The sequence below is a fragment of the Fusarium redolens genome, assembly GCF_020744475.1.
Source record: "Fusarium redolens strain MPI-CAGE-AT-0023 chromosome Unknown BKA55scaffold_8, whole genome shotgun sequence".
In the NCBI taxonomy this organism is placed as follows: Eukaryota; Fungi; Ascomycota; class Sordariomycetes; order Hypocreales; family Nectriaceae; genus Fusarium; species Fusarium redolens.
In genome coordinates, this window is record NW_025763671.1 from 582,669 (window position 1) to 608,080 (window position 25,412).

Below are 25,412 nucleotides of genomic sequence, written 5' to 3' on the forward strand. Positions count from 1 at the left end.
TTGTCCAGGTGAATGAGCCGAATTCTAGTTGACTCGACGCTCCTGGTCTTGCCTTAACTGCTCCTTCTTGATTTCTGCCTCAAGGAGCTCGCGGCGATGGTTGATTTCAGCCTCACGATTCCCGGCTATCTGCGAGAAATTTAACACATAACGCATCTGCTCGTAAGCTTGGCGTTCGCGCAATGATCGAGCACCGGAGGAGTCAAGATTTGGTCTAGGTATAGTCTCCGTATTTGGGACACCTGACTTTGCTGGAGCTTCCATATTTGCGACCATGAGGCCGAGTTCCTGGGATGTAAGACCGAGTGGTACATCTGGTTTGACCTGGCCGCCCTGCAGCTCCTCAAGGGCTTCAAAGCGGCGCCCTTCCTGGAAGATGCGTTCACGTTCGCGAACAATAAGGGCGAGGAAGTTATCTCGGTCTTTGACTGCGTGAGTATTCAGAGTATCGAGCTCTTTCTGTAGGCGATCAAGTTTTGTGAATGAGGAAGAGCTGAGGGAGTCCTTGAGTATGTCGTTTTCGCCGATAGGGCAGAAGAGGGCTGGTGCGCAGGACATAAGCCTTGGGATGATGGGATGACCTTCAGGGTCTGGAACTCCCGCCAAAGGGTCAACGGTCGCCGTAGGTCGAGGAAGTTGCGCCATGGCTTTTTTAAGTGTTTTGGTGGAATGTAGTATGAGACATGGCAAACTTTGTGGCTGTTTGTGCAGTTGGTGTTGCACTGAGGCTGATGATGTCGGAGGTGAGTGGGCTGGTGGAGGGCGAATTGGAGGGTTGTAGTGTGAATGGTTGGATGACTGTGTCTGTACCTGCATAGGTGCAATGGGCAACCTTGAGTGAAAGTGAAAATAAGGTACGAAAAAAAGGAAAACGGTTTATTGATCCGGGCTGCCACTTCTTTTTGGCTGAGCCAGTCTCCAGCGATCTTGATATGATAATGCCCTATAGGTATTCAACAGCATTCCGTCATCATGAAACAAGGTCTTAACTCATGTTGATAAATGGCTTGGGAGGTTCTACAACAAACACCACATATGCCAATATCTACCTGGTACATACTCCAAAATACACAATGACCACGCTTCTCTTGTTATAAATACAATGATAAATCCCATACTCCATAAAGCGCCGGATATTTGTGATTGTACACCCACAGTAATCATCGTTTGGTTGCCTAACAGAAAGTCTACCAAGGCGCCCTTACGCATTCCTCAGCTTGAGTATGTGCCCTTCATGGCCAACGTATGTCAAATTGGCATGACAGTTTGACAGAGCCATGGCTACCATCCAAGATGGTGAGAGGCAGTGATGTGCCCTGGTGATATAAGCCTGATCATCGTTACCTTGCTGAGTGACCAAAAATTGAGGTCGTTCTGACCTGACCTCGAGGACTGCAGCTGTCAGATCGTACACTGCCAAGCCATCACCCTCGAGACGGCAACACATTTCGAACATACTCCCTAACAAGCCTGACAGCTGCCCTCACCAGATCTTCCAGGCGACGGTCCTTGCGCTTTCTTAGCCATAATAACACAACAGTCAGAATGACAAAGTCGGCGAACAAATGCTTTACAACCAACCAGGCGAACCACTTCACCCAAGCTGGTAAGCTACGCTCCTTCTTTGTCCGCCACTCTCGACCTGTTGTAATTTGTTCTCGTAACGCAGCTACCTCGGCCGACATCGTTGTCAAGGCACGCTCGACCTTTCGCTGCCATCGGCCACTGACCCGATCGTGATTTTGCGCTCCATCGATATCATCGTCCTCGAGTTCTAATTGCTTCTGGGACCGAAGTTCCGCTTCGTCGTACTCGCTCATCGGTCTGATCTCCTTCATAGGACCTTCGGCGTCGCTTGCTTGCCCGGCGTCTTCGTATGGTTGGGATGCACCGGCCGATCGATTCGCTCGCGGCGACGATAATGATGAGCTTGGACTATTGTTCTTGATTTGATTCCAGACAAATTCGAGTTCCGACACGAGTTCTTCGGCATCACTGGGAGGCTGTGTTAGTGTAACCCGATCGTACCGTAGCCTAAGGTGGGCTTCAGGAGAGCGCTTACGGTGTGGTCGCATATCGATGCATCGTATCTATCAGCGCCTCGATATACCTTCTCTTAGATTCTGTTCGGCTTAGTCCCTTTTGCAGATTCCATGCATCCCATTTGTCCTTTTCGCGCTGTAGGTCGTCGGAAGCCATTCCGGAGGCGGCTGTTGGACGTTCCATTACACCGTCGACATCACCCTCCATTGCCTGCTTATAAAGTCCATAGAGTCGGAGTCGATCGGTTGGAGGTGGTCTCGATGCGCCAGTCTTGGGTATCTTTTTGACGGTATTGAGAGCGTGTACAAACACGCGATCTGTATCATCACGTCAGCCACCATGGTACAACATATTAGGCGCAAATTGAAAAATGCAGCATACCTACTGAGTCCGCCATATTGGCGGCTATGTTTTATGAAGGAGGATGGCTCGCGACTCGCAAATTGCGGCCGACAGAGGTGGTGGCGATTGCGTCCAGCTCAAGCCTAACCTTCGAACTGGGGTCCTTTATCGGACCTGGAGCCGTCCGGACCGCGGCTTGTTGGCCGAGATAACGGAACCCCACAGACAGAAGGTCAAGAATGGAAAGGAGAATAACAAGCTCGAACTTGATTGTGAAGCGACTGGTATATGTGAAAGACATAAAGAGACAAATACTTTAAACGTAAAAGGCAATCAAAAACGCCTAGTCGCCGTATATTATGACTCCATTAGGAAAGAAAATAAGAGGGTCATTGGAACTAAGATGAGTTAATGCGATCAGAAGCAATTGGATGATGATGATGATAGATCTGCTCCTGGAGCATGCGGAGGCCCGTTTATCGGCAAATGTTTGACCTCGGCGCACTTCACGGCACGCCAACACGGGCACGGGGGATGTACTTTCAGGACCAGGTCCACTAGAAAAGGGTTCCCCAGGGGTAGCTTCCCCTCAATTCCCACTGTATCTGGGTATGGGGGCATTTCACATGGGAAAGTGTCTTGACCAGGAGCTCGGTCTGATTTTATGATCACGACAGCATAAAACAATTACTAGAGTTGAGCGTCAACTGATCAAGTATAGACAATTTCAGGCTTAAATACCTTCTTTTTTTTTTATATATCATATATATATATGTATATATATTCATACAGTAACTTATTATTAGTATTTTCATTATCTTATTATAAAATGGTATTATCTTCATGATTTTTGAGGAAACCTATGTTATATATTCATAATCTCATCATAAAATGGGTTTCGTGTTTCCGGAATTCTGTCATCCAGTATTATGTCTGAACAGCTGGCTCATTTGCGTGTGTTTCCTTCATCCAAGCCTCTTTCTTAGCTTCGTATACCTTCAGCTGCTTCTTATTCTCCAAGGCAGCTTTCGCCGCCCTCTCACCAGCTTCTTTCTTCCCGAGAGCCGTCCCGAAACCCAACAGCTTCCCGGCCTCTCCCCACCCATCCAGATAGACGCCAATAGTAAACAAGGGCAGTTTGAGGTTCTTATCCTTCTTGTTGCAAGGCATGTCTTCGTAACGAAGTTTGATGCCCCTGACGACGATTGCTTGAGAAAGGCGCTCTTTGTTCGTCGGCGGCGCCTTAGGCTTTACTGTTGGTACGACTTGTGTAGCGACTGTCTGTTCCGTGGGTGGTATAGTCGCAGAGGATCGAGCCAGAAATCGCTGGGCTTTCAAGTCGTTTTTACGATGCTGCTCTGCTTGCCTGATTTGATCCTTGATTGTCCGAGCCCAGAGCGCTTTGAGCCAAGCGACGGCATTCGCGGCCCCGTGCTGGGGATCTGATTTGACGACTGCTCCAACGTATGCCTCGAAAACGTCGCCTTGAATCTTGATCGTTTCCTTGTCTCTCCCGCTTCGATGTATCAAATCCACCATTAAGCCCATATCCGTGGGAATCTTTGTTTTATACTGCATGCCGTATTGCCGATAATAATCCGAGAGTGTGAGGTTGCGGACCAGTTGTTCACGAAGCTGACTACTTCGTCCGGTGGGGAGGTATTCGAAAGTTTCAAACACAAGCTCTGTGGATATCATTTCGAGGGCGGCATCACCATACCACTCCAACCTTTCATAGCTAGGCTCTCCCAGCCCGGGATGTCTGAAAACTTGCTCCTCCAGTTCTGGGCTTATCGGTGGCAGAGGTGGTAGGCTTGAAGGGATATCTGCCATGGTCCAACGCGACACCCCAGGAGCGACAGAGGCAATAGTGCCAGACAGAGGAGCTTTTTCTGAAATAAGTTGCACGCGCTTGCGTGGCTCATCTTCTTCGCTGGGAGCATCTTGATTCGGCCGTTTAGACATTATTGATTATTGTTTTGACGGGACGCGAAGAAAAAAGAGAAGTCTTGTATTTCTCGATGTTTCAACCCAATCTTAGGGACAAGACCCACAATTCACCTGAAAGTTACCTACCCGATGGCAGAAAACTTAATACATCCATTGAATCATAAGTAATAAAAATACTTACACAATTTCACGATACCTAATTTTGGATGAGTTTAGTTGAATCTTTTTTAACTACTGGCTACCTAATCTAAGTATCTTCGCAGCCTAATTCAGAGTCTAAGTCTTCTGACACTTCGTACTGCCCATGGATAACATTTGGAGCTCTTGTGGCCTGAATGAGTGCCATAGATTAGTACTTTTAGGATAGCACAAAGGCTCAACTTCAATATCCAAGTATATATTTTTTCTTATGTCGTTTCTAGATAATTAAAATTACCTAAGCTAATGTATACGAATTTAGAACTTAAGCTCATGATGCACTCCATAGTATAATCTTGAATGTCACGATGATCTTGTAGAAGATACACCAAGTTTACTACCTTTAGGTAGCCTTATACAGTTTTTGATGGATTTCCAACTCTTAAATATAGTGCGGGCGTCAAATCCAATATCTTCAAGATCAATGGAGTTCTATCGCAGTGGAGGTATCGAAGCTTTGGTTGGTCTGAGGCACTACTCTGAGTGATCCACTTGATCGTCGCTCTGGCCAATCAGGTGCTTTGGCCGACTTCACATCAGACGTCAAGTAAAGCTTCAAAAAAGTTGACAAGAGCAACGATTGATGCCAAACACGCCACAATGAGTGTCCCACGAGCGCGGATATTGGACTTGGTCAAGGCGAGACTCTCCATGATATTTTTGGGGTACGTGGACTAACATTCTGCAGGCGCAATGCCAGGTCTTCGCGACCTCATACAACCCCGAAGGCGTCCGCATGGGTAACAAGGTCCTGCGACAGCGATTAAGAGGACCGGCCATGGCGGCGTACTATCCTCGAAAGACAGCGACGATCAAGGATCTAAAGCGCGAGTTCGGACCGACGCTGGCTACCTGGGATGAGGGCGAGGAGGACCGCTTCGAGTACATTGAGGAGTAAGCTGGGCATCGGAGACCTCGAGGATATACACAAGTGCTGACGGCGTGATCTCTAGGCTCAAGCTCCGCGGAAAGAGTGCACCCAAGAAGAAGAAGGGGCCTCCAGGTATGTTTCATCGTGCCAAGTCGGGAAATGCTACTAACATCCTACAGCTCCTACTGGCAAGAAGCGATAAATCAAACAATAACGACAATGACATTTCCAATATTGACACTGGTGGCGAAGATACGCCTTACCTTGGATCATGAATGTTGAACGGCATGCCAATTCACACGCGAATTGTACGACTTTTAAGGCTTGCCGGGGGATAAAGGTGGCTATAAGAGCCAAGAGACATCCAAGTGGCTTTCTATCGCAGTATGTACAATTATTTGTATCAGTATCCAATGCATCAATCAGATTTCGAAATTTCTACTCTTTATGCTGTCCCTCTCGATGTTCATTTTGGTGGGCTGTTCGATCATAGATATAATCCAAGAACTCAGCGGCTTTTCACATAACTCCTGAACAACCTAGCAGTGACGCCTTGGCCAAAGAACACATAATTTGTGTTGAGGCAACAAAAACACTTGCAAACACTCACCAAGTCAACTAAATAAAAATTGTGTTAAAGGTTGCCGGTAAGCTCTCTGATTATCACAGCTGCGTGATCACAAGCCTTCTCTAACATTGTGTCGCGTGCAGTCAACGACTGACATATAGTTTATTCCTTTCGCTCTTACCTCAGCTCTTATTTACATGAACTCCTAACTGAAGCAAGAACTTTCGGCTATACTGAGCACCTTCATACAAATCCAAGCTTAGTAGCTTGCTAGGTCGGCATGTACGCTATGTGTTGCGGAACTTGTCCTGCATATCTCGATCTGTCTTATTAGACCGAATCATACACGACCTGGGACACTGACTTTGTTGCACACCCGAATGCATTTAAAAGATCAGGGTGTCATGTCACTGCAAAACCGCATAGTCTTCCATAATAGGCCCCTATTTGCCTCCACTGCCAGTCGGGTGCCCGCTGCGACTGTCACTTGCAATAAAAGTGGAAGGAACGCTGGTGGTCGGCCTGTTGCTGTCGGCTGCTGGCACCTGCCACTTCTACACTTCTTTCATCCGCACTTCCCTCCTGTTTGGCCCTGCAGAAAAGTCTGCGTCAGTGAATAACCTCCCCTACCTTCACCACCATCCTCTCTTCCTTTTCTTCCTCTTCTTCACTCTCCCCTCTACACTCTCTTCCTTTCACAATCAACTCCTTCTTGGACCACAAACTTGACACATCTACAGTCGTTCACTATCTCATCGTGCGTTCCTTAGAGTTCACTCTGTCATCTACAATTCTTATTTGACTGTAACATCACCAAAACCACTTCGTCGAGACTCTGACCAATTGTTGCGGCATCATGTCCTCAGCTGGATCTACTGGGGTATCTCCTGAACGGACTGTCCCCATCCTCGCTGCCAGTGTGCAGGTCGAAAACTCAAATCCCTCGCCACTTGCCCCAAGCTCGGTAAGTAGACTTTATCCACATCAGCATTCTTTGATAAACTTCATCCTTGATGGAATCTCTTCTCGCCGACGTTGAAGAGCCACATACTGACTCTGGACATAGAAGGCAGCTGGCAGGAACATCCCCGCAAAGAAGAACATCGCCGCTCTATCCACTTCGAAGCTGGCGAACCAAGGTCTTCCAAAGGTGAAACCAAGCATCTGTCCAAGATGTCTAGTTTGCAAGTTGCTGACCATGTTAGAAGATGAAAATCAGCCATGATAACTCGACCACCGACCAGGTGTACCCCGTGGATAAACTCCTTGCGAAGCTCTCCGAGCAGCAATCTGCCCTGAACCAGCAAAATGATGCTACCAAGCTCAGGGACGACACCAGCCAGTATGCGAGAGCATTTGATCATGCATCTTCGAGTAACTCTCTTCCCGTCACTCCTGCTACTGATGCTTTTCCAAGCACAGCTCCTACCACGCGCCCTGCAAGTGCCACCTTGGACGAAGCTCGTAGCGAGAGTGAAGAGGTAATGCGCCTGAAGTTACAGCTCGCCCAGGCACAGAACGAAATCTCGAAGCTTGATCAGGAACTAGCTGAGACACGCGTTGTGAAAACCACAGCTGATGTGCCCCCCTTCGGAACCCGCGGTCCAATTTATCCCCCTCGCGAGAATGCCTGGGGGCCCCCTGACGACAATCATTCTGACACCAGTGATGCTATGCCCGCTTCCACATTCAACCGCACTCGAGAGATCTGGGGCAATCAGCCAATTTTCGCCAACACAGTCCAGGCACCAGTGATTGAACCAACCCCAGGAAAGTGGCTCGGGGGGCGTGTCTTCAGCCAACCTTGTTCTGAACCTACCGGGACACCTTTTCCCGTGATGGAAGGTTATCGAAGTGAACGTCTGACCCCAGATACGGAGATGATGCGATCGAACTATGGACGTCAGGGAAACCGCTTCGAGGGCCGTTTCAACTCACCTCAGCCATTTGGACCTGGCTACGGAGGAGGATTTAATAGTCCCATGAACCAATCCGACTACATGGGAAGTCCTGCACCTGGAGCACCATCGAATGCTCCCCAAGGGTTGGGTCCTATGGGTGTCTATCCACCATATCATAACCCTGCTGGAACACCTCTCTCGCCTCACGCTTCCGAGTTTACCACTGGTTCTGGATGGAAGAACGAGGTTGGTTTGCGTGCGTTGTACTCACACAAGACACTAAACCCGAGACAGGTGTTGGCGCCCGATGACCAGACCTACCTCGCTCCGACAGAGCCGCTGAATTACCGCCGTCTTTTGGATCGCAACGTGAACTGCAACTGGAAGTACATTGTTGACAAGATCGTCTGCAATAACGACCAACAAGCCTCCATCTTCCTGCAGCAGAAGCTCAAGGTCGGAACGGCCGAGCAGAAGTTCGAGATCGTCGACGCGATCGTCGCCCAGGCCTATCCATTGATGATCAATCGCTTTGGCAACTTCTTGGTGCAACGATGCTTTGAGCATGGAACACCCGACCAAGTCATCAACATCGCGGAAGCCATTCGGGGCAACACGTTGAATCTCTCTATGGATCCCTTCGGATGTCACGTCGTTCAAAAGGCATTTGACTCTGTTCCTGAAAACTTCAAGGCTATCATGGTCCATGAACTTCTTCGTCGAATCCCGGAGACGGTCATTCACCGTTACGCCTGCCACGTCTGGCAAAAACTTTTTGAGCTGCGTTGGACAGAGTCACCTCCGCAAATCATGAAATTTGTCAATGACGCTCTCAGGGGGATGTGGCATGAGGTTGCCCTGGGGGAGACCGGTAGTCTTGTCGTGCAGAACATTTTTGAAAACTGCCTCGAGGAGGATAAGGTAAGTTGGCATGTTGATCGTCCAATTTACAAGCTAACTCATGTCAACAGCGCCCTTGTATCGAAGAAGTCCTTGCCAACATTGACATCGTCGCCCACGGACAATTCGGCAACTGGTGCATCCAGCATATTTGTGAACACGGTGCTCCCCCTGATCGCAGTCGAGCTATTGACCATGTTATTCGTTACGCTGCTGAGTACAGTACCGATCAGTTCGCTTCAAAGGTCGTCGAGAAGTGTCTCAAAATTGGAGGCGCAGAATTCCTTGGTCGCTACCTGGACCGAGTCTGTGAAGGTCGTCGTGACCGTACTCGCATCCCACTGATTGACATTGCAAGTGACCAATACGGCAACTATCTCATTCAGTGGATTCTTAACAATGCCTCCCCCCAGCATCGCGAAATCGTTGCTGCCCATATCCGAAAGCACATGGTTTCCCTGCGAGGCTCCAAGTTCGGCTCCCGAGTTGGTATGCTTTGCACGAACCACGCGGTCGCAACTCGTCCTGGTCCTGGTGCTGGTCCTGGAATGGGCGGACGCATGGGACCTGGGCCACGCTATAACAACGGTTACCGCTAAGGTCTTTCTACCTTGCCCATCCATATTTGACATCGACGAGGACATCTGCCTGCTGGAAATGTAGAGCGTCCCTCATTCTACCGTTGTTTTCTTTTCATTCTTTTTTTCATCCGTGTCAAGGTACCCTATCTGAATCACCAATCATTCCACTCGTCAAGATCACGCAACAAACCAGAATTTGTCGACCTTTCTTAAGAAACATCTTCCAACGCAAGTAATTTACAGATCACACGTCATCCTACGCCCAGCTGGCTACAGCCTGCTCGGGTGCATTGGACACATTATGGTTATCGATTTTGCAATATGGAGGAGATGGCAGATGCTAATCACCACAGCAGCCCTCGCTGGACTGGCCCTCTTATTCCACCGCTTATAGGCTGTCACTCTCGACGGGTGAGCGGGAACGCGCTTAAAGGGATACTAGAGCCACACTTCTTCAGTCAATCAGCGAGTATGAGTGATGGTGATCCGAAAGGATGCCCTTAGAGGTCGGAGAGAGTTCATAAAGTTGTATGTTGTTTTTCTATGCGGATGCTGGGTTTCGGCGTCTCCCTATAGCACTCGGGTTGTTACGGCAGCCATTATACACCTTTTAATAAACGATTGATGCTTTTATTATCCTAGATGCCTCCACTTCGTGTTGTGATAATGGGTCCTCATATTTATAGTACTTCAGTAATTTTGTCCTGCCAAACGTCAGAATCAAGTATATTTTTCTTGCCAGCGATCGCTACTCCCAACGCCGTTGATGCTATATGATATTGAGAAATGACGACCTGGAATCTAGGAAGCTCCAGCTGACGATGAAACAGGTCCATCGTCTTGTACTGGGGGAAATTCTGTATCGAGTGCCTTTGGTAGGTCGGGGAGAGTGGGCGTGTCAACTGTGGTCTCTTTTTCCCATGGTTTTCTGGGAACAGCTCTCGCTCCAACTGGCTTCACAGTCTATCAAAATTAGCATAGCAGACACGTAAGTGCTCTCGCACCGTTGAGATTTGGACCTACAGGATCTCTGACAACGGTGTTTGGGATCTGGCGGATGCCAGGCACAGGCTTGCCTTCTTGGATAAGTTTGATCATTTCAGCAAATCCCATTGGGTAACTTGGTTGATCTTGTGAGCCAGACTGAGCAGCCGCGGCTTTCCGATCAACGTATAGATCTGTCTTTGGGGCAGCTTTCTGCCAGTCTAGGACCGGCGCTGAAGAAGCATTGGCTTCGTCCCGCTGACGATATTCCTCAGGCAGAACATCCGGGGGTTGATGATCAGAGTTGCTGGCAAGCCACGCCTTGTAGGCGCTGAAGTCAATGCTGACACCAATGCGCTGAGCATAGTAGAATATTCGAGCGTGGATAGCCATATCTGCAAGAGATGCTTGAGGGTTTTGCTGGCCAGGTTCGCCAAGAATAGCGTAGAGACCAGACTGGAATTAATGTCAGTGACCGAGTTATAAGCCATGTAACATTGATGTTATATTACCATAAAGTTCTTATCTTTTGTCCATGGGTATGTGTCAAATGCAGTGAAGATAGCATTTTCATCTTTAAGAGCTCTGATGCGGTCAGCTCCCGTGAGTGACCTTTGGGCTGGTGAAGCCTCCTGCTGTTGGTCCATTGGAGGAGGTCTCAATTGGGCGAATCTCGATATCTGCAGGCACTCAATGAGTTATGAACACAGATGTTGAGACATAGGAATCAGTGTCATCAAGAGAGTGTAACCAGTGACTGTGTGCAAGGGTTCTCATTAACATGTGAGAAAACAATCCAGGGTTGGTAAAACTCACAGGACTACCTTGGTCAAGGCTTGACTTATTCAGGATTTAGGGTCACCCAGTGCAGAGCCTCTGAAACAGCAAGGAAGAGCGAGAGCCTCGGTAGACGTCGGTTTATACACTGAGGTGAGTTAAGCTCAGGTCGGCTGCTATTCTGCTGGCTCACGTGGGGGTGACCAACTAAGACGTGAGACCTGACTATGAGAATATGAGAGGGTTCGGGATAAGTCGCAATGTAAAGTCTAGGCAGATGCTGTATAAATGTTTATAGAAGAGTAAAACAAGTCAGATCATGCAAATATTAAATACATTATTCATTTACAACATCGAGCTCCGATCTTCGCAGTCACTTTGAGACCAAGCTTCACCTCAGGCATTACCGTCTCAGAGGGGAATGGTTGAGATAAGATAGCGCGACTCCAGACCCACACCCACTAGCTTTCATCCACCATCACCACCATCATCAATCACTATCTATCACAGTCCTACTGTTATCCCTTGACTTTGTCTCCTTTGTCATTAGTTATCTTTTTTGTTGACATCAAGAGTTAAACAACTTCTGCCTTTCGTCATACCCATAGGTTCATTCTTCAATCCTCTGCCAGGCTGGCCCTAAGCTCCCCCACCGTCGTCCAGATGAATCGAGCCGCAGTGAGAGCATTAAGGACGACCTCACTTTCGACCGTCCGCACCCTCTCTCGCACTCCTCGTCGTGGTTTCTCTGTCTCGTCCTTCACTCTCGCCCAGGCAAGATCCAAGGCTAGCGCACACGCTCGAAGCGCTCGCCGCAACCCCGCAGGTGCCATTCCCCTGAGGTCCTCTATGTACTTTCGTCGCCTGCCAGTCGCGTTGGTATCCAGTATCGTCGTCGGATACGGCGCCTGGTACTCTCTCAACAGCTCTAACATCCCCCCCGGCTCGAGTGTAGGCTCTAGGACTAGCCTTGCCTCAACTCAAACAGCGGATGTATTACCCACTCGGACTGTCCTCGTAGTCGGCGCCGACGAACTTCGACAAGGCACTATTGTTGGCGAGGGGCCCATCTCCAAGGCAACTAGTGACGACGGGCGTCGCATCGTCGAGATGTTGACACCCGATCAAGCAACTCAGAAGCTTCGTCGCCTCGAACAGTCTTTCTCCGTCAGCCGAGGACAAGGTGTTACACGTTACGACCTCGTACAGCTGCCCAGTAACGACCCTATTGAGGATGATCACGCCGAAAAGATTGTTCAGGTACCCAGCAGATCTTCCGCCGAGACAGATAACAGCGATTGGATGTTTTGGGGTGTTTTTGACGGCCATTCGTAAGTATTCATCCTGTGATGGAGCTTGCGCCACAGTTTAAAAAGAGGGTCTTGACTTACACGACATAGCGGATGGACTACTTCTGCAACGTTGAGGGAAAGCCTGATTAACTACGTCGCCCGCGAATTGAACGAAACATACAAGAAGGCTTCCGGTGATCTTCCTTCTGAGGATGCAGTAAATCTGGCCATCAAGACTGGGTTCAACAACCTGGATAACGAGATCGTTCACAAGAGCGTGGAGAAGGTGTTTAAGGGCGGTTCCAAGACCGTCGCAGCCGAGCTTCTACAGCCCGCTCTATCTGGATCGTGCGCCCTACTATCATTCTACGACAGCCGTAGCAACCTCTTGCGGGTTGCATGCACTGGTGACTCTCGCGCAGTCCTTGGTCGCCGGGCAGGGAACGGAAAGTGGACAGCCACTGCTCTGTCAGAGGATCAGACGGGTAGCAACCCTCAAGAGGTTGAGCGCATGCGCAAGGAGCATCCTGGAGAGGACAACGTCATCCGGAATGGCCGTGTTCTTGGTGGATTGGAGCCTAGTCGTGCCTTTGGAGACGCCGTCTACAAATGGAGCAGAGATGTCGCCTGGAAGTTACGCGAGAATTTCTTCGGTCGCAGTCCTTCGCCTCTTCTAAAGACTCCTCCCTATGTCACCGCCGAGCCTATCGTTACAACTACCAAGGTCCACCCCGAGAATGGCGATTTCCTTGTTCTGGCAACAGATGGCCTCTGGGAGATGCTTACCAACGAAGAGGTTGTTGGCCTTGTGGGCAAGTGGATTGAGACTCAGGGACAGTCTGGAACCAACTCGCAATTCGATGCTGCATGGAACAAAATCTTTGGCTCATCCAAAACACCTTTGCCCGTCGAGGAGAGCAAGACCACCGGACCCGACGGCAACAAGACCCCTATCCGCGTTCAGCAATGGGGTATTGACCCGGATGCTAAGGATCGTTTCACGGTGAAAGACAAGAATGTCGCTACACACCTTGTCCGAAACGCCCTTGGTGGCAACAACGACGAGCAGGTCTGCGCTTTGCTCACTCTGCCTTCGCCTTTCTCGCGACGATACCGGTAAGTTATGACATTAGTGTTAAGTGGCCTATTACTAATAATTCTTAGTGACGATTTGACTGTTCAGGTCATCTTCTTCGGCCACGGGGAGAAGACAGGCGAGGTAACCGTCAATCTCGAGGCTACAGCTGGAGAAGGTGTCAAGGCGAAGTTATAAAGAAACCATGCTTCTCGCTTATTATTGTTTATCTTGGACACCGCACGAGAGGTTTTATGTACTGGTACAGAGGGATTGCTAATGGAGTTTGACGGCGTTTGCAGATTCCTATGAGCGAATCGAGATATCTTTGCTTGGATCATTCTATTGTTTTCTTACGAGCAGCGCGCAATGACGAAGACCGGTTTCATGGATGGCATTGTGGAAGATTTTGGAGTTCCTGTCAGGGAAATAAACGGCATTTTCTTTGCGTTGACTTTAGTCATGTTACTGGGTGTTTGGATCAAGCAGTGTCCTCGAAACGATATGCAGTAGCGAGTTCCGAAGGTTAAATAAATAGTTTGAGAATGACTGCCCTTACGCTAAAGCTTAGGTAGTTCAATAAGATACCTGACGCCAGTTTATGCTGACCTGGATATATCCGGCATACTAGACCTGCCGAAATCTTAATCAATAAGACTGTTATGATGAGACGAAGGAAAATGGCACAAAAACGGTGCCAGGCTGCAATCATTCTGATAAGCCCTATTTTCCATCCTTTGGCCAGAGAAGTTTCCTCGATTTCAGACTCCAACACATTCGGACAAAGATAAGAGCCCAGACGATGATGATTGCAGCGGTCATGACAGAGGCAAATATATGCAGGCCATCGCTATCGAATATTTTACCCATGACACTGGTAGCAGTAACCTAGAGGAAACCCATTGAGCATACAGTGAGAAGTGCTGCGGTGAAAAGGGTTACATACAAGAGCCGTGTTGGGGAAAACGAAAGACCACCAGGTCATCTGGAACGGCAGATGATGACCTGAAAGAGAATATTTCCACAATGCGCCGACACAAACAATGAAGAACCACATGGCGAGGCCCCAGAGCCAGAGGCTGACGAGAATGCTGATGACTTTAATGATAGCGGCAAACTGAGGGTTGTCAAGAAAGTTTGGGGGTATTACCAAGTCTGCTTGGCTGCCGAGTTGGGCTAATTTTGTTAGACATGATATATATGTCGTAAGGCATTCGCAACGTACCTATACCAGCAGCGGTAAAGCCGTAGGGACCGATAGACATGAACTAGCAAGGGTCAGCTAGGTCAAAGAAAGGAAAGAAGGCGTGCCTACGATACCAGGTCTCTGCATATCCCGCGGAAGCTTCTGCGTCATGAGGCGGTATATGAAGGCCGACGATATCATAAAAGCGATCAGACAACCGGTTCCTTGAATAGCAGTGGCCCCAAGTGCCATTGCGACAGTGTTGGTTGATAGTTTGTGCCCAGCTGAATCTGCAGCCGCGATGAGATTTGCTGCGAAGGGGGCATTAAGTAACAGAGGGTACGCTGGGAAGACCCAGGTTGGTGTCATGGTATGGACGGGGAAGATTCTGGTCATGATAGTCAGCCGGCCAGGCCAGAAGAGCATATGCACTTGAACGTACAGAGTTGACCATAATATAAGATATAGGAATGCGCTGAGAGAGACGCTGAGGGCAGCGTAAACCCAAAAGACACACTCCATAGTGTGGACTAGCCATACGCCGGTGTACGGGATACCATATTGGCAGGTGTTGATTAATATGACAGCAATACTGAGGCGGTCAGAATATGTTTGAACCCGTATAATAGTTATGTGTTGCTTACGAGACCAACTGGTTATTGTTAGTTTCAACAGCATGCCATAAGGGATGGGAGTCTTACAGAAGCTGATATAAAGAGCGATTCAACTTGGTCTGTGAAGGAGTTTACGAAACTCCCAGGCCTCAGATGGAATCTTGTACATATAAGAATACAATTCATTACAAAAAGGACAAGATTAAGAAAAAAGAAGAAGAGGCCAATGCCACGCAGCCAAGGTGCTTCCCACTTCACTAGCAAGAGTTAGCTATTCTCTTCCGGGACCTAGCATCAGCGATGGCGTATTTACATGAGTAAAGAATATTTGCAACGCCTCCAGTCGACATGGTCTATTAAAGTGTTAGCAAGGTCAGCGGCAACCGGAAAGGTTAACGTTGATATACCATAGTGAAATATGTCCATTGATAGCAGGCGATGCGATCCCGAATGCCAACTTTTTGGTTTCCGGGACCCTTGTCGGCTGTTGCGATGACATGGTTCAAGCTATTTGATGTGAGAGTAGACTCGTTATTGAGCAATCGACCTGGACGGGCATGACCATTGGTGTGCTCAGGAGCTATAGCAGTGATATACGATGGCCGTTGAGAAAGGGCCGGCCGCGGCATGACAGGACGTCTTGAATGCGCCGTCCCTGGAGCAGCTGGAGCCGAGGCCACAACCGAGAAGAAGGGTGGGTTCTCTTCAGACGGAGACTCATAGCCCGTAGCCAGGGCCGAAGTCGACCCCGATGGCGGGACCGGAGACGGAGACGGAGGCTGCAGCCCGGCTCCGGCTACCATTGGATCACTGGCGGGGGCCATTCTGGAGGAGGACCATCAATGTCGTCGGCGCGACGGGCGAGTAGCTTGGAGACGCAATATAGAGCCACGAGGGCACTGGGTTCCATATGCGAGAAAGCAATATGGAAATAAACCAAATGCGCGACGAAGACGAGATGGTGGAGAACTAGGGTGCCAAAGTTGGCGAGTGGCATAGTGAATGAGTGACGGGATAGTGGAGGGCGTGATCGGGATTAATGCCCTGTTTTTTCGGGCTTCGGTGAGGAGGAGCGGGAGATCGGAGAGGGAGCGGTAAAGTCTTGGGCCCAAGACAGATCGGCACAAGTTCTGATGTTTGGGTTGACAAGATAGAGTCTTTATTCGTATCCGCGTGAGCCGCTGGTGGAGGGTGAGTTTTTGGTGTAAGGGTGAGGTGAGGTGAGGTTGATCAAGGATGAAGATGAATGAGTTCAGTCGGTTCACAGCTCCTCTAGAGAAAGATCAGAGGGGATTTCTTTACGAACAAATTAAGTAGCATTCAAGCACGCGTAGGTGCTTAAATTTCGTCCCAAGTATTGAAATACGGTATATACCATTATTCGATAGGTGATTAATACCAGGAGTCGACTCAATTATCCATATCATCATGTTGATGACGATTGCTTGGCAGATTCCTACCTCAGTACCTAAGTTACCTTACGCCAAACGTGCTTGAAATAAAGGCTAAGTAACCAGCACGAGATATAGTACAGTCATAACGTTGTAGCCACGCTCCTTAGCATCGTATCTTGATAGCATCCAGTACATCTTACTCAATACAGGCAATGATTTCCATCGTGAAGAGATAATGTCCTGAGAGATCGCTATCTAGATACAGGGTAGCGTACCTACATCCTATAGTAGTATAATGGAATCAGATGAGCTATCACGTGAGCAGAGGGGCACCGCTGGTCTTGCTCGCCCTCCATGCCGCCGCCCTGATCGAGTACTAACGGCAGCGGGCGTTAATTGATCTTTCGAAGCAATTTCAATCGAAATAGATGATACTATTTTGCTATTAGGTTCATTATAGCTACCGACAAGGCTCCCACTGGAGGCATGCTCTGGGGTGGTTGCTTCACTGGCTCGTCTTTTGCGGGCAGCGTTTAAGCTTGCCCATCCATCGCTAGGTGCTAGCTTCAAGTATGAGACAAGCGTTGAAGCGAAGTCGGCCAAGGGTGGTACGAGCTGATCAAGCATTTTGGAGCAGAGTGAAGTCCTTAAGACCATGCTAGGTTACAGGCAACCACTCTACGCTACAATAGATAAGTTTATGTACCCGAGTTAGTGCATACAACTCATATTGCGGAGTTCATCAACATGCTTTATGTCGGGGATAGTTCGAGGAAAACTGTAAATATTAATCAGGTAGAACATGCACTAGCCATGCTATTGGGGAGTTACGTTACAGCCCAGAGGGTCCAGTCAGACTTGTACAACTGTAACAGATATCTGAGGTGAAAGATGTACAGCAGCGAGATCTTACTACTGAATGATCGGTCCAAGACTGAGTATGTTCTACCCCCCTGCTTGCTGATTTTGTAGAGTGGTGGGCCCTGTGCAGTACTGGATATTTCATTGAACCTATCCGATCTTGCTTGAACGTACGATCGAGATAAGAGTTGAACTTTCGATACGAGATGAGGACCCGAGCATCCAAAGTGCCTAAATATGATTCGTCGCTCAATTGCTGCTCTCTCACCAACCTTTAAAGTTGAATCTATGGCTTTCATCAAGTGATATTGGATGAGAAAGCGATGTCAAAACGACGTCAGCGGGTTTTCCAACGGGCATGCGGGTCGATCCACAATTACCCGAAGCTGCACGTGATGTTGAAATGCCACCTTGCGGATAGCTCCTAGAGCTGTATCTATAGCTTCACTCTTGCTCAATACTAGCCACTCTTTCTACCCAAAGTTCAACGTTAATTGCAATTGATCAAATCTCAATCGCATCCGGCAGAAACTCCTCGCCTTTCCACGGGAGATAGAGTCTGCTTCTTTTCTACAGCATGTCACTTTAAATCTCGACACAAACCCTCACATCATGTCTTTCACCAATACACCTGTGACTCGGCTCGGTGTGGTTGGCTTGGTAGCTGGCTCTATCATTGCGAGTGTTCTCGACGTCAAGCACTACTTCTACATTCTTATTGATACCCACATATGGAGATACCGGCAGTTCTGGAGAATTCTGGCCTATCAGCTATGCTATGTCAACTCAACAGAGGTACTTTTTGCTGCCATGTCGTTATATAACCTTCGCATCGTTGAGCGAATGTGGGGTTCTCGCAAGTTCGCTGTAAGTGACTTTCATGAAATATTCTTCTTTGCACTGCTGATAGCCTTGTGTGCAGTCCTTCTTGACTGTCACTTTCTTCCTCACATCCATCATACCGCCTGTAATCTCGATAGTACTGCGACCTCTCACTGCTGGGTGGTTGAATTACATCCCGGCTGGACCTACTCCCATAATCTTTGCTATCCTGGCTCAATATCATGCCATGGTTCCGCACATGTACAAGTATCGAGTTGCCACGTCCGAGGCACCACCTACGGACCGACCATTCGTTGGTCTCACGTTCTCAGACAAGTCCTACAAGTACGCTATTGCTTTGCATCTTGCACTGTTGCAATGGCCAGGCTCGGTCCTGGGTGCAGTCACTGGATGGATTGTTGGATACTCGTGGCGGGAAGGGCTTCTTCCAGTTGCCCTCGTACGCTGGCGAGTGCCGGGTTGGGTTGTGGGCTTAAGCTCTCATAGACGAAGTGCCGAGTTTGAAGGCCTTCGACGTCGCCTCGAGGACGAAAACTCCACAGCAGCCGTTGCAACCGGAGCTCAGGCTTCAACAGAGGGTCAGGCAGAGCGCCGGAGAACAATGGGGCAACAAATCATGGATCAAGTCCGAGAAGTGCTTTAGTGGTCGGTACAGTAACAATATTCACCGTTTATGTTTTGTTACGATTGGACAATAACCAATAGCCTCCGAAAAATTGCGGGACAGGAGAGAACAGTATTGAAGAGCATACCTTAGCTCCTGGGGAATGTTTCAGCCCCGCGAGTAGATGACATTCCTTGAATGTCTAGGGGATCTTCAGGGCAGGGATATCCTTTTCTGGAAATAGAATGCATCTCTGAGTCGTCGGAACTAACGGACTTCCGTGCGTCGAAGAAGAATGCCAACAGCACCTTTATCCATGGCGTTGTCAGCCACGATCCTACCATCGACTGTCAGCATCTGCGTAGATCATCGGGCACAGCCATTAATGCCACGCAACGTGACGGTATGCCACCGTCAAAAGGGAGCATTGGGATCTAAATAAGGAAAAACGGATACGAAACACGTCAACTCAGCCTTTACAGGATTGTCATGTTTACTCATGCACGGATCAACTGTATAAACAGAAAGAAACTTTTAATCTATTTTCTCTTTAACATGAGGATCGCTCGAAACAAAGGCTCATTCCTACTGGTGCATCGTTAAAGAGCTACGAACCCAATAAAGCCTAGCGCTGCCAAACCCATGCCCAAGCAATGCGGGTGCGCCCCTCCTGTGCCTTGCCCCAGCGTGTCCAGCCGCCGCGAAACCCCTAAAAACTGAAATCCATTGGGCATGTGTGGAAGGGATCTACGCAAGTACGGTACGTACCTACCTACCTGACTCTGCTAGACCCATTAGCTCAACCGCTGTAATTCAACTTTCAGTGGAGGTCTTCGCAAGGGTCCCACTCGATAACTTAGGTTAAGTTACTCTTTGGGTTCTCGATGGGCCTCCTTTTCTTCTTTGTCAGTCCCGACCTCTCCTTTTCTATTACCAGCATTTGCATCATTTCTCACAACTTTTCTACTCTTTCTTTGAGTTCATAACCCGGGACTTTTTGTTGAATTGCTGTCGATTTTCTGCGGGTTTCCAGCCTCAGCGGCTTTTGGGCGCAAAGCCCCTTTGTTACATCCGATCTAATCACGAGCTCAGCTCAGCTTCACCTAGCGACACGACACGGCTCCCGGTCAACCACTTTTTGTCCAAACTTTCGATACTGGCCAGCCTTTTCACTGCTCTCTATGGAGGTTTTTTGATTGCTTTACGCACTGCTTCTGTCCGACTTTCACCTCATGTCCTCATAACCTATACAACACGATCCTTAGCCCGTCGAAACCATGAGTGCATACGCGCGAGAGGGCAGCCCGTATGGGTATGGCTCTAATAGGATGTCACCTCCAGCTCCAAGCCCACGCGGAAAGATATTCGTTGAGGGCTACCGCAGCGATATAATAAACGGCTTTGAAAAGGACAACCAACTGTATAATCCGGTATGCTTGTCGCCCACGGTTGTGGAGGTTATGGATCTGCGGCTTCTAACTTTCACTCTGTACAGATGAACCCTGATCGACCACAAAGTTCCGCGCTCGTCGACCTCAGCGACCCGATTCAAGTACATCTCCTCACCGAAACAGCCCTCTCTGATAGCAAAGAGTACACGATTCTGTCTCAAGAAGAGGTGGACGATCTCAAGAAGCAAAGCCAGTCCTTATCACAGCGTGTCGAGTCAACCCGGCAAAACCTGACCATTCAGTCCAAATACCGAGATGCTGCAATCTCAATGGCGAGACTATACAATCCCGGAAAACTGGACGGGAAGCGAAGGAGTCTGCTGGGTCGTAACAGCGGTGACCATGCTCGCGCAAAGGAAGCCGAGGCCGAAAGACAGGCGAGCGAGCGAAAATGCGAAGAATTGGCGGCAGAGCTCTTCAACCTTGAGAAGCGGCTTATGGAGCCTCAAAGACGCCTACTGGAACATACTGCTGGTATTCTTCAACTCACTCACAAGGTCTCGAATAAGAAAAAGGATCTCACTCCTCCACTTCAACCACTTAATGGCATGCCTGGCAGCCCAGAGAGCCTATATACTTATACACGCAACAGTATGGATCGCGCCGGAGACGAGCACTACTTCAACGATAATGACTATTATGACCAAGCCAACGGAGTCTCGACGAGAGGGCAATCCCGTCAGCAAGCCATAGAGATACCCCTTAAATCACCGATTCGGGAACACAACCAGCTTAGAGATGAGATGGAGAAGATGAAGGATGAGAATCTACACCTACAGGGCCAAGCCAATTCTTTGGTCAAGTCGATAACGGAAATGGAGGTTCGACTTGAGAATTTAAATGGCTCTTTGCGGGATGCCATTGTTCGCTTCAATCCTTCTAAGAACGAAGACTATTATGACCCCCCCTTTGGAGTTTCAGGAATGAAGCCAGGAGAGCTCCTTAACAACCAGTTGGATTATCTTGAAATGGGTCTTAATGCTATCGAGGTCGAACAGGAAGAGTCTTCTGGTGAAACTAGCAAGACTGACGGCGCTTTCGAGAAACGCATCGAATCCTTAAACCAGCAAGTTCGAGATCTACTCCTGACAGTGGATCCCAGTTACCCGGCTGTACCTGATTCACCACAAGACAATTTTGAGACGAAGCTTGACTACCTTGAAGATGCATTACGCGCTGCCGACTCGGAGCTAGAACGCGCTTTCCAGGCAGCTCAGGCAGGCCCACCAGAGAAGCAGGACAGTGATCAGGTTGAGAGAATCTTGACGAACTTGTGGAACATGATGCAGACAGGCTTCGCCAAGATCAAGAAGGAAAAAGAGGAGCGCCGAAGGGCTCGCATGGAGAGAGGCTACGAGGATGAAGAAGTTTCTGATGATGAATTCGATATCGAGGAGGCATTCAGTCTTCCCGGATTCTCCAATCGTGTTCAGTGGCTGTACTCTCAGGCCACTACACTCAAGGACCAGAAGTCCGTGCTCAAGCGACAGATCAAGCAGCAGCGCGAGCTCAATAACAAATCAGACGCCGAGAAGGATGAAGAGCTAGCAAGGAAGCAAGAGGAGCTGGATGAGACACAAGTGTTACTGGCTCGAGCTGAGAGAGATGCGATGACTGCCCAGACTATGCTCTCAGAGACTCTCGAAGAACTCGAAAGCGCCCGTAGTGTTGCGCACAACGTTGGCCCCTCAAAGGCTGAAGCCGAGGGTAGCAGCAGGAAGGTTGCCGAGCTGGAAGCAGATGTGGAACGTCTTCAGGCTGACTTAGCTGGCGCTGCCGGTGCGGCGGGTGCAGCTCACGCTCAGCTCGAGGAACGGGATGAGAAGATCGTCAAACTAGAGAGAGATCTCGACCAGCTCAAGACTGACCTCGCAGGCGCGGCTGCTTCAGCAGCTGCTTCGCAGTCTCAAATTGAAGACCGTGAAAGCAAGATCACGGCCCTTGAGGCAGAGTTGGACTACCTAGAGACGGCCCAGAGTGAAATTGAGGAACGGAACAAGAGGATCGCGGCGCTCCAATCTGAGCTTGAGCAGGCCAATACTGCTCATGCAAAGATCGAAGAGCGGGACGCGAAGATTGCCACTCTTCACACCGAGGTTCAAGAAGCTAATACTCTACGAGACCAGGTTGAGGTGCACAGTGCTACGATTGCTACCCTTAAGGCCGAGTTGGAGAAGACAAATGGCCTTGAAGCCCGTCTTGAGGAACGAAACGCAAGGGTCACTCATCTCGAGTCTGACATGGAACTTCTTCAGGCAGACTTGGCCGGTGCTGCTGGAGCTGCCGGGGCCGCTCAAGCCCAACTTGAGGAGCGAAACAGCAAGATTGCAGCTCTTGAGTCCGACATCAAACAACTCGAAGAGAGGTTGTCTGCTGCCGAGTCTTCAAGCAATAATACTCGTAACCAGCTGACTGGTGTCGATTCAGTAATCGATGCTCTTAACGCGCAGCTTGATGAAGTAAACCGATCGAAACAAATGGCAGAAGACAATGCCAGGTCCTTACAGCAACGAGTGGATAGCCAAAAGGAAGAGCTTGCAACCAAAAAGAAGATGCTGAAAGATAAGGAGGATGAACTTGAGCTTCTTAACATGAACCTCGTGGAGATGAAGACGGAGCTTACGATTGCCCAAGCAGAACTGGACGGAGCTTATGGATCCCGTGCAGAGAGGGCCGCTGATGTGGCAGCTATCAAGACTAGTGGTGAGGTGATGAAGCTCCAGAACCAGCTCACAAGGCTAAAGAACGAGTTGGCTGGAACTGTTCAAGAGCTGGAGGAGGTCACAAGGGAGACACTCAGTGCTGAACGGGAAAAGATTGAGCTTGAGAACAAGCTTCAGGATGTCCAATCGGCAAAGAAGACTCTTGAAGGAGAGGTGATGACACTGCGTCAGCGCCTCGAGGCAGATATGGAGAAGGCCCGTGAGCATATCGCCAAGCTACAAGAGGACCTTGATGGCGAACGACTTAAGGCAATCCCACCAAATGGTGGTGTTGGAAGAGGAGCCTCGATGCTCAGTGAGCAATTCAGGGCCACGATGCGTGAAGAGAGGAAGAAGTTCCAAGAGAACATCAAGGTATGCTTCATATCTCGGTTGACCTTGTGCATGGAGCAATTGCTAATTAATATCACCAGGAGGAGCGTGCTAGAACACGCCAGCTGGAGGAAGAGCTTGCTAAATTCAAGCGGGATCAGGGATCTGCCAGAGCTTCCCCGAACCCTCAATGAGTCGACCACCGAGATGTTAGGGTTCTACATTAAGCTCCGCCGTTGTGGAGGCCATGGCGAATTACTGTGGTCCACGATGTACAACATTGTATTTCTTGACTGTCTGAGTTTTCTTCTCCATTGCTGTCAACACTTTTGGTAGCAATGAGTTAGGTTTGGTAATTTCAGATAACAGTTGATGTTTCTAGGACTGGGAGTAAATTTTGCAAGACGCTTCTTGCAGGGGTTCCCAAGAGTTAATGTGAATTGGATAGATCTATGATTCTTAAAAGTCAGGAGCAAAAGGGGGAAACTTGTTGATATATGATAGGAGCTGGACAATTCAGGACACAGCTTTCTGTGGCCGGAAAACTTTGAATGGGAGACGGCAGTCTTGACCTGATTTACCATTCGATGATTGCGATTTTTCTGCCTCGTCGTGAAGCTTTCGTTCGAGAAGATGGCATGAAATGTTAAGGTTTATGGCGTCTCATTGTGCTGTTGATGCGCCATGAATGAATAAGCTCTAATCATCTCTCGTGAAGTAGCCCCCACTGTCTTTTGATTGTCTGGTATCATACTATAATGGATCTTTCTTGAGTTGATTGAACGAACGTTTGATGAATAGAGCTAGAGATTAATGGAACTGTCTCGATTCCACTGTCAGCTTAGAAGAGGCCCATCAAGGACAGGAAGGCAACACAAGTGGATCGAGACCGGAGCATGAGTCACTTCCAGGGCTTCTTCAGGGACTTATTGGTCTAAATTTTCCTTACCAAAACCAATCTGCCTCATTACACGACCAGACTCCAAATGGTTATCTCGCGTATCAGAAATGTACCAATTGTATGTATCTATCTGCCTTTGCTTTTTCACTCGAGTACCTATAGTGAGTGACGCCCCCAGAAAAATACCTAAGCTGACTTCCTTCAACCTCTATAATTAACCTTCTACGTGGCTCCTCCTCGGGCAAGGGAGAGGATACAGGAGGTGATACCAGTGAATAAGCCAAGCTATAAGATTCAGAGAAATTTTGAATACACAGAAGGCCAACTTCCATTCCTGGTAGTCGACATAATGAACTGCGGGCTATTCATTTATACTGTGAGCAAGTCGCATGTGGTGGTAGTCACACGACAAGCATCATGTGGCATCAGTCTCAGTCAGTATGTTGCTGCATTTATGACCTTACGTTATCCCTCATAAGGAAAGTCAAGTTTGGCAGAAACTGCCTGGAAGTCAAAGGAATAAGTCTTGCTGAACAATTAAATTGACTTACACAACATCTTGTTAGTGGAACATACCACCAAAGTCTGACAAGTATAGATGCAGCCAGCCACAACAGTCATGAATGGGGATCAATCGTTGTGGAACATGTAAAATTTCTTCTAGTCTTTCTCTGTCTAGTCTAATGTCCATATAAACGCGCCATGTATGTTCAAGAAATAAATCTCCAGTATGAGGAAGTCCGATGTGTGCGCCTGATCTAAATGCGAATAAGGTGCGCACATGTTTGTACAGCCTGGAAGCCGACGAAGCCATGTGCTTGCCCGTACGACGTCGGTGTCACCACAACTCAATAATTCCAATGCAGAACACCAAAAGCGCCATTAGATCAAATAAATAAAAAAGGGGGGTTCATTGATACCCTGAAACAGAGACTATCCACCATTGAACGCCACAGTAGCAAACACGGACTGGGTAAACAAACAACCATATCTTATGAAAAGCGCAGAACATGCAGTGATAACTGAGTAAATGCAGAGAGC

General features: G+C 48.7%; 10 protein-coding genes across 10 annotated transcripts; 5 read left to right on the forward strand and 5 right to left on the reverse strand.

Moving 5' to 3' along the window:
- Positions 1-24: 24 nt before the first annotated feature.
- On the reverse strand, positions 25-645 carry BKA55DRAFT_690070 (uncharacterized protein; the record flags this gene model as incomplete). Its single annotated transcript, XM_046199446.1, has 1 exon — positions 25-645. One exon carries the CDS (start codon positions 643-645, stop codon positions 25-27), a length of 621 nt encoding a protein of 206 aa, XP_046049150.1.
- Positions 646-1,316: 671 nt separating this feature from the next.
- BKA55DRAFT_363271 (acyl CoA binding protein-domain-containing protein) lies at positions 1,317-2,621 on the reverse strand. The gene is made up of 3 exons (XM_046185863.1): positions 2,425-2,621; positions 2,063-2,360; positions 1,317-1,995 (listed from the first exon to the last, which is right to left on the reverse strand). The coding sequence occupies exons 1-3, from the start codon at positions 2,438-2,440 to the stop codon at positions 1,425-1,427; spliced, it is 885 nt and encodes a 294-aa protein (XP_046049151.1). The 5' UTR covers positions 2,441-2,621; the 3' UTR covers positions 1,317-1,424.
- Positions 2,622-2,967: 346 nt separating this feature from the next.
- BKA55DRAFT_568042 (ribonuclease III domain-containing protein) lies at positions 2,968-4,491 on the reverse strand. The gene has a single exon (XM_046192788.1). The coding sequence runs from the start codon at positions 4,348-4,350 to the stop codon at positions 3,313-3,315; it is 1,038 nt and encodes a 345-aa protein (XP_046049152.1). The 5' UTR covers positions 4,351-4,491; the 3' UTR covers positions 2,968-3,312.
- Positions 4,492-4,957: 466 nt separating this feature from the next.
- BKA55DRAFT_539408 (mitochondrial ribosomal subunit S27-domain-containing protein) lies at positions 4,958-5,606 on the forward strand (the record flags this gene model as incomplete). The annotated part of the gene is made up of 4 exons (XM_046190129.1): positions 4,958-4,993; positions 5,222-5,427; positions 5,487-5,536; positions 5,584-5,606. 4 exons carry the CDS (start codon positions 4,958-4,960, stop codon positions 5,604-5,606), a joined length of 315 nt encoding a protein of 104 aa, XP_046049153.1.
- A 1,104-nt stretch (positions 5,607-6,710) lies between these two features.
- Positions 6,711-9,524, forward strand: BKA55DRAFT_363295 (armadillo-type protein). The gene is made up of 4 exons (XM_046185864.1): positions 6,711-6,936; positions 7,039-7,122; positions 7,178-8,794; positions 8,845-9,524. The coding sequence occupies exons 1-4, from the start codon at positions 6,829-6,831 to the stop codon at positions 9,370-9,372; spliced, it is 2,337 nt and encodes a 778-aa protein (XP_046049154.1). The 5' UTR covers positions 6,711-6,828; the 3' UTR covers positions 9,373-9,524.
- A 631-nt stretch (positions 9,525-10,155) lies between these two features.
- BKA55DRAFT_539410 (uncharacterized protein) lies at positions 10,156-10,985 on the reverse strand (the record flags this gene model as incomplete). Its single annotated transcript, XM_046190130.1, has 3 exons — positions 10,156-10,317; positions 10,378-10,794; positions 10,851-10,985. The coding sequence occupies 3 exons, from the start codon at positions 10,983-10,985 to the stop codon at positions 10,156-10,158; spliced, it is 714 nt and encodes a 237-aa protein (XP_046049155.1).
- Positions 10,986-11,436: 451 nt separating this feature from the next.
- Positions 11,437-14,082, forward strand: BKA55DRAFT_568062 (phosphatase 2C-like domain-containing protein). Its single transcript, XM_046192789.1, has 3 exons — positions 11,437-12,446; positions 12,516-13,523; positions 13,572-14,082. Exons 1-3 carry the CDS (start codon positions 11,779-11,781, stop codon positions 13,678-13,680), a joined length of 1,785 nt encoding a protein of 594 aa, XP_046049156.1. The 5' UTR covers positions 11,437-11,778; the 3' UTR covers positions 13,681-14,082.
- On the reverse strand, positions 14,083-16,279 carry BKA55DRAFT_663753 (voltage-dependent anion channel-domain-containing protein; the record flags this gene model as incomplete). The annotated part of the gene is made up of 10 exons (XM_046197676.1): positions 14,083-14,370; positions 14,429-14,658; positions 14,708-14,750; positions 14,798-15,056; positions 15,111-15,260; positions 15,313-15,320; positions 15,370-15,539; positions 15,596-15,635; positions 15,690-15,789; positions 16,083-16,279. 10 exons carry the CDS (start codon positions 16,277-16,279, stop codon positions 14,206-14,208), a joined length of 1,362 nt encoding a protein of 453 aa, XP_046049157.1. The 3' UTR covers positions 14,083-14,205.
- Positions 16,280-18,149: 1,870 nt separating this feature from the next.
- BKA55DRAFT_690078 (uncharacterized protein) lies at positions 18,150-19,023 on the forward strand (the record flags this gene model as incomplete). Its single annotated transcript, XM_046199447.1, has 2 exons — positions 18,150-18,404; positions 18,460-19,023. 2 exons carry the CDS (start codon positions 18,150-18,152, stop codon positions 19,021-19,023), a joined length of 819 nt encoding a protein of 272 aa, XP_046049158.1.
- Positions 19,024-20,261: 1,238 nt separating this feature from the next.
- BKA55DRAFT_511452 (Up-regulated during septation-domain-containing protein) lies at positions 20,262-23,664 on the forward strand (the record flags this gene model as incomplete). Its single annotated transcript, XM_046187711.1, has 3 exons — positions 20,262-20,414; positions 20,480-23,512; positions 23,572-23,664. 3 exons carry the CDS (start codon positions 20,262-20,264, stop codon positions 23,662-23,664), a joined length of 3,279 nt encoding a protein of 1,092 aa, XP_046049159.1.
- Positions 23,665-25,412: the final 1,748 nt, after the last annotated feature.

What these genes read in the sequence shown, in the direction of transcription:
- BKA55DRAFT_363271 (XM_046185863.1), bottom strand. An exon ending in CATCGATATGCGACCACACC is followed by an intron (nt 1,996 to 2,062) that starts GTAAGCGCTCTC and finishes ACAGCCTCCCAG; the next exon opens with TGATGCCGAAGAACTCGTGT.
- BKA55DRAFT_568042 (XM_046192788.1), bottom strand. Translation starts at nt 4,350, where the DNA reads ATGTCTAAACGGCCGAATCAAGATGCTCCCAGCGAAGAAGATGAGCCA.
- BKA55DRAFT_363295 (XM_046185864.1), top strand. Translation starts at nt 6,829, where the DNA reads ATGTCCTCAGCTGGATCTACTGGGGTATCTCCTGAACGGACTGTCCCC. An exon ending in CGCCACTTGCCCCAAGCTCG is followed by an intron (nt 6,937 to 7,038) that starts GTAAGTAGACTT and finishes CTCTGGACATAG; the next exon opens with AAGGCAGCTGGCAGGAACAT. An exon ending in CGAACCAAGGTCTTCCAAAG is followed by an intron (nt 7,123 to 7,177) that starts GTGAAACCAAGC and finishes TGACCATGTTAG; the next exon opens with AAGATGAAAATCAGCCATGA.
- BKA55DRAFT_568062 (XM_046192789.1), top strand. Translation starts at nt 11,779, where the DNA reads ATGAATCGAGCCGCAGTGAGAGCATTAAGGACGACCTCACTTTCGACC. An exon ending in GGTGTTTTTGACGGCCATTC is followed by an intron (nt 12,447 to 12,515) that starts GTAAGTATTCAT and finishes TACACGACATAG; the next exon opens with CGGATGGACTACTTCTGCAA. An exon ending in CCTTTCTCGCGACGATACCG is followed by an intron (nt 13,524 to 13,571) that starts GTAAGTTATGAC and finishes AATAATTCTTAG; the next exon opens with TGACGATTTGACTGTTCAGG.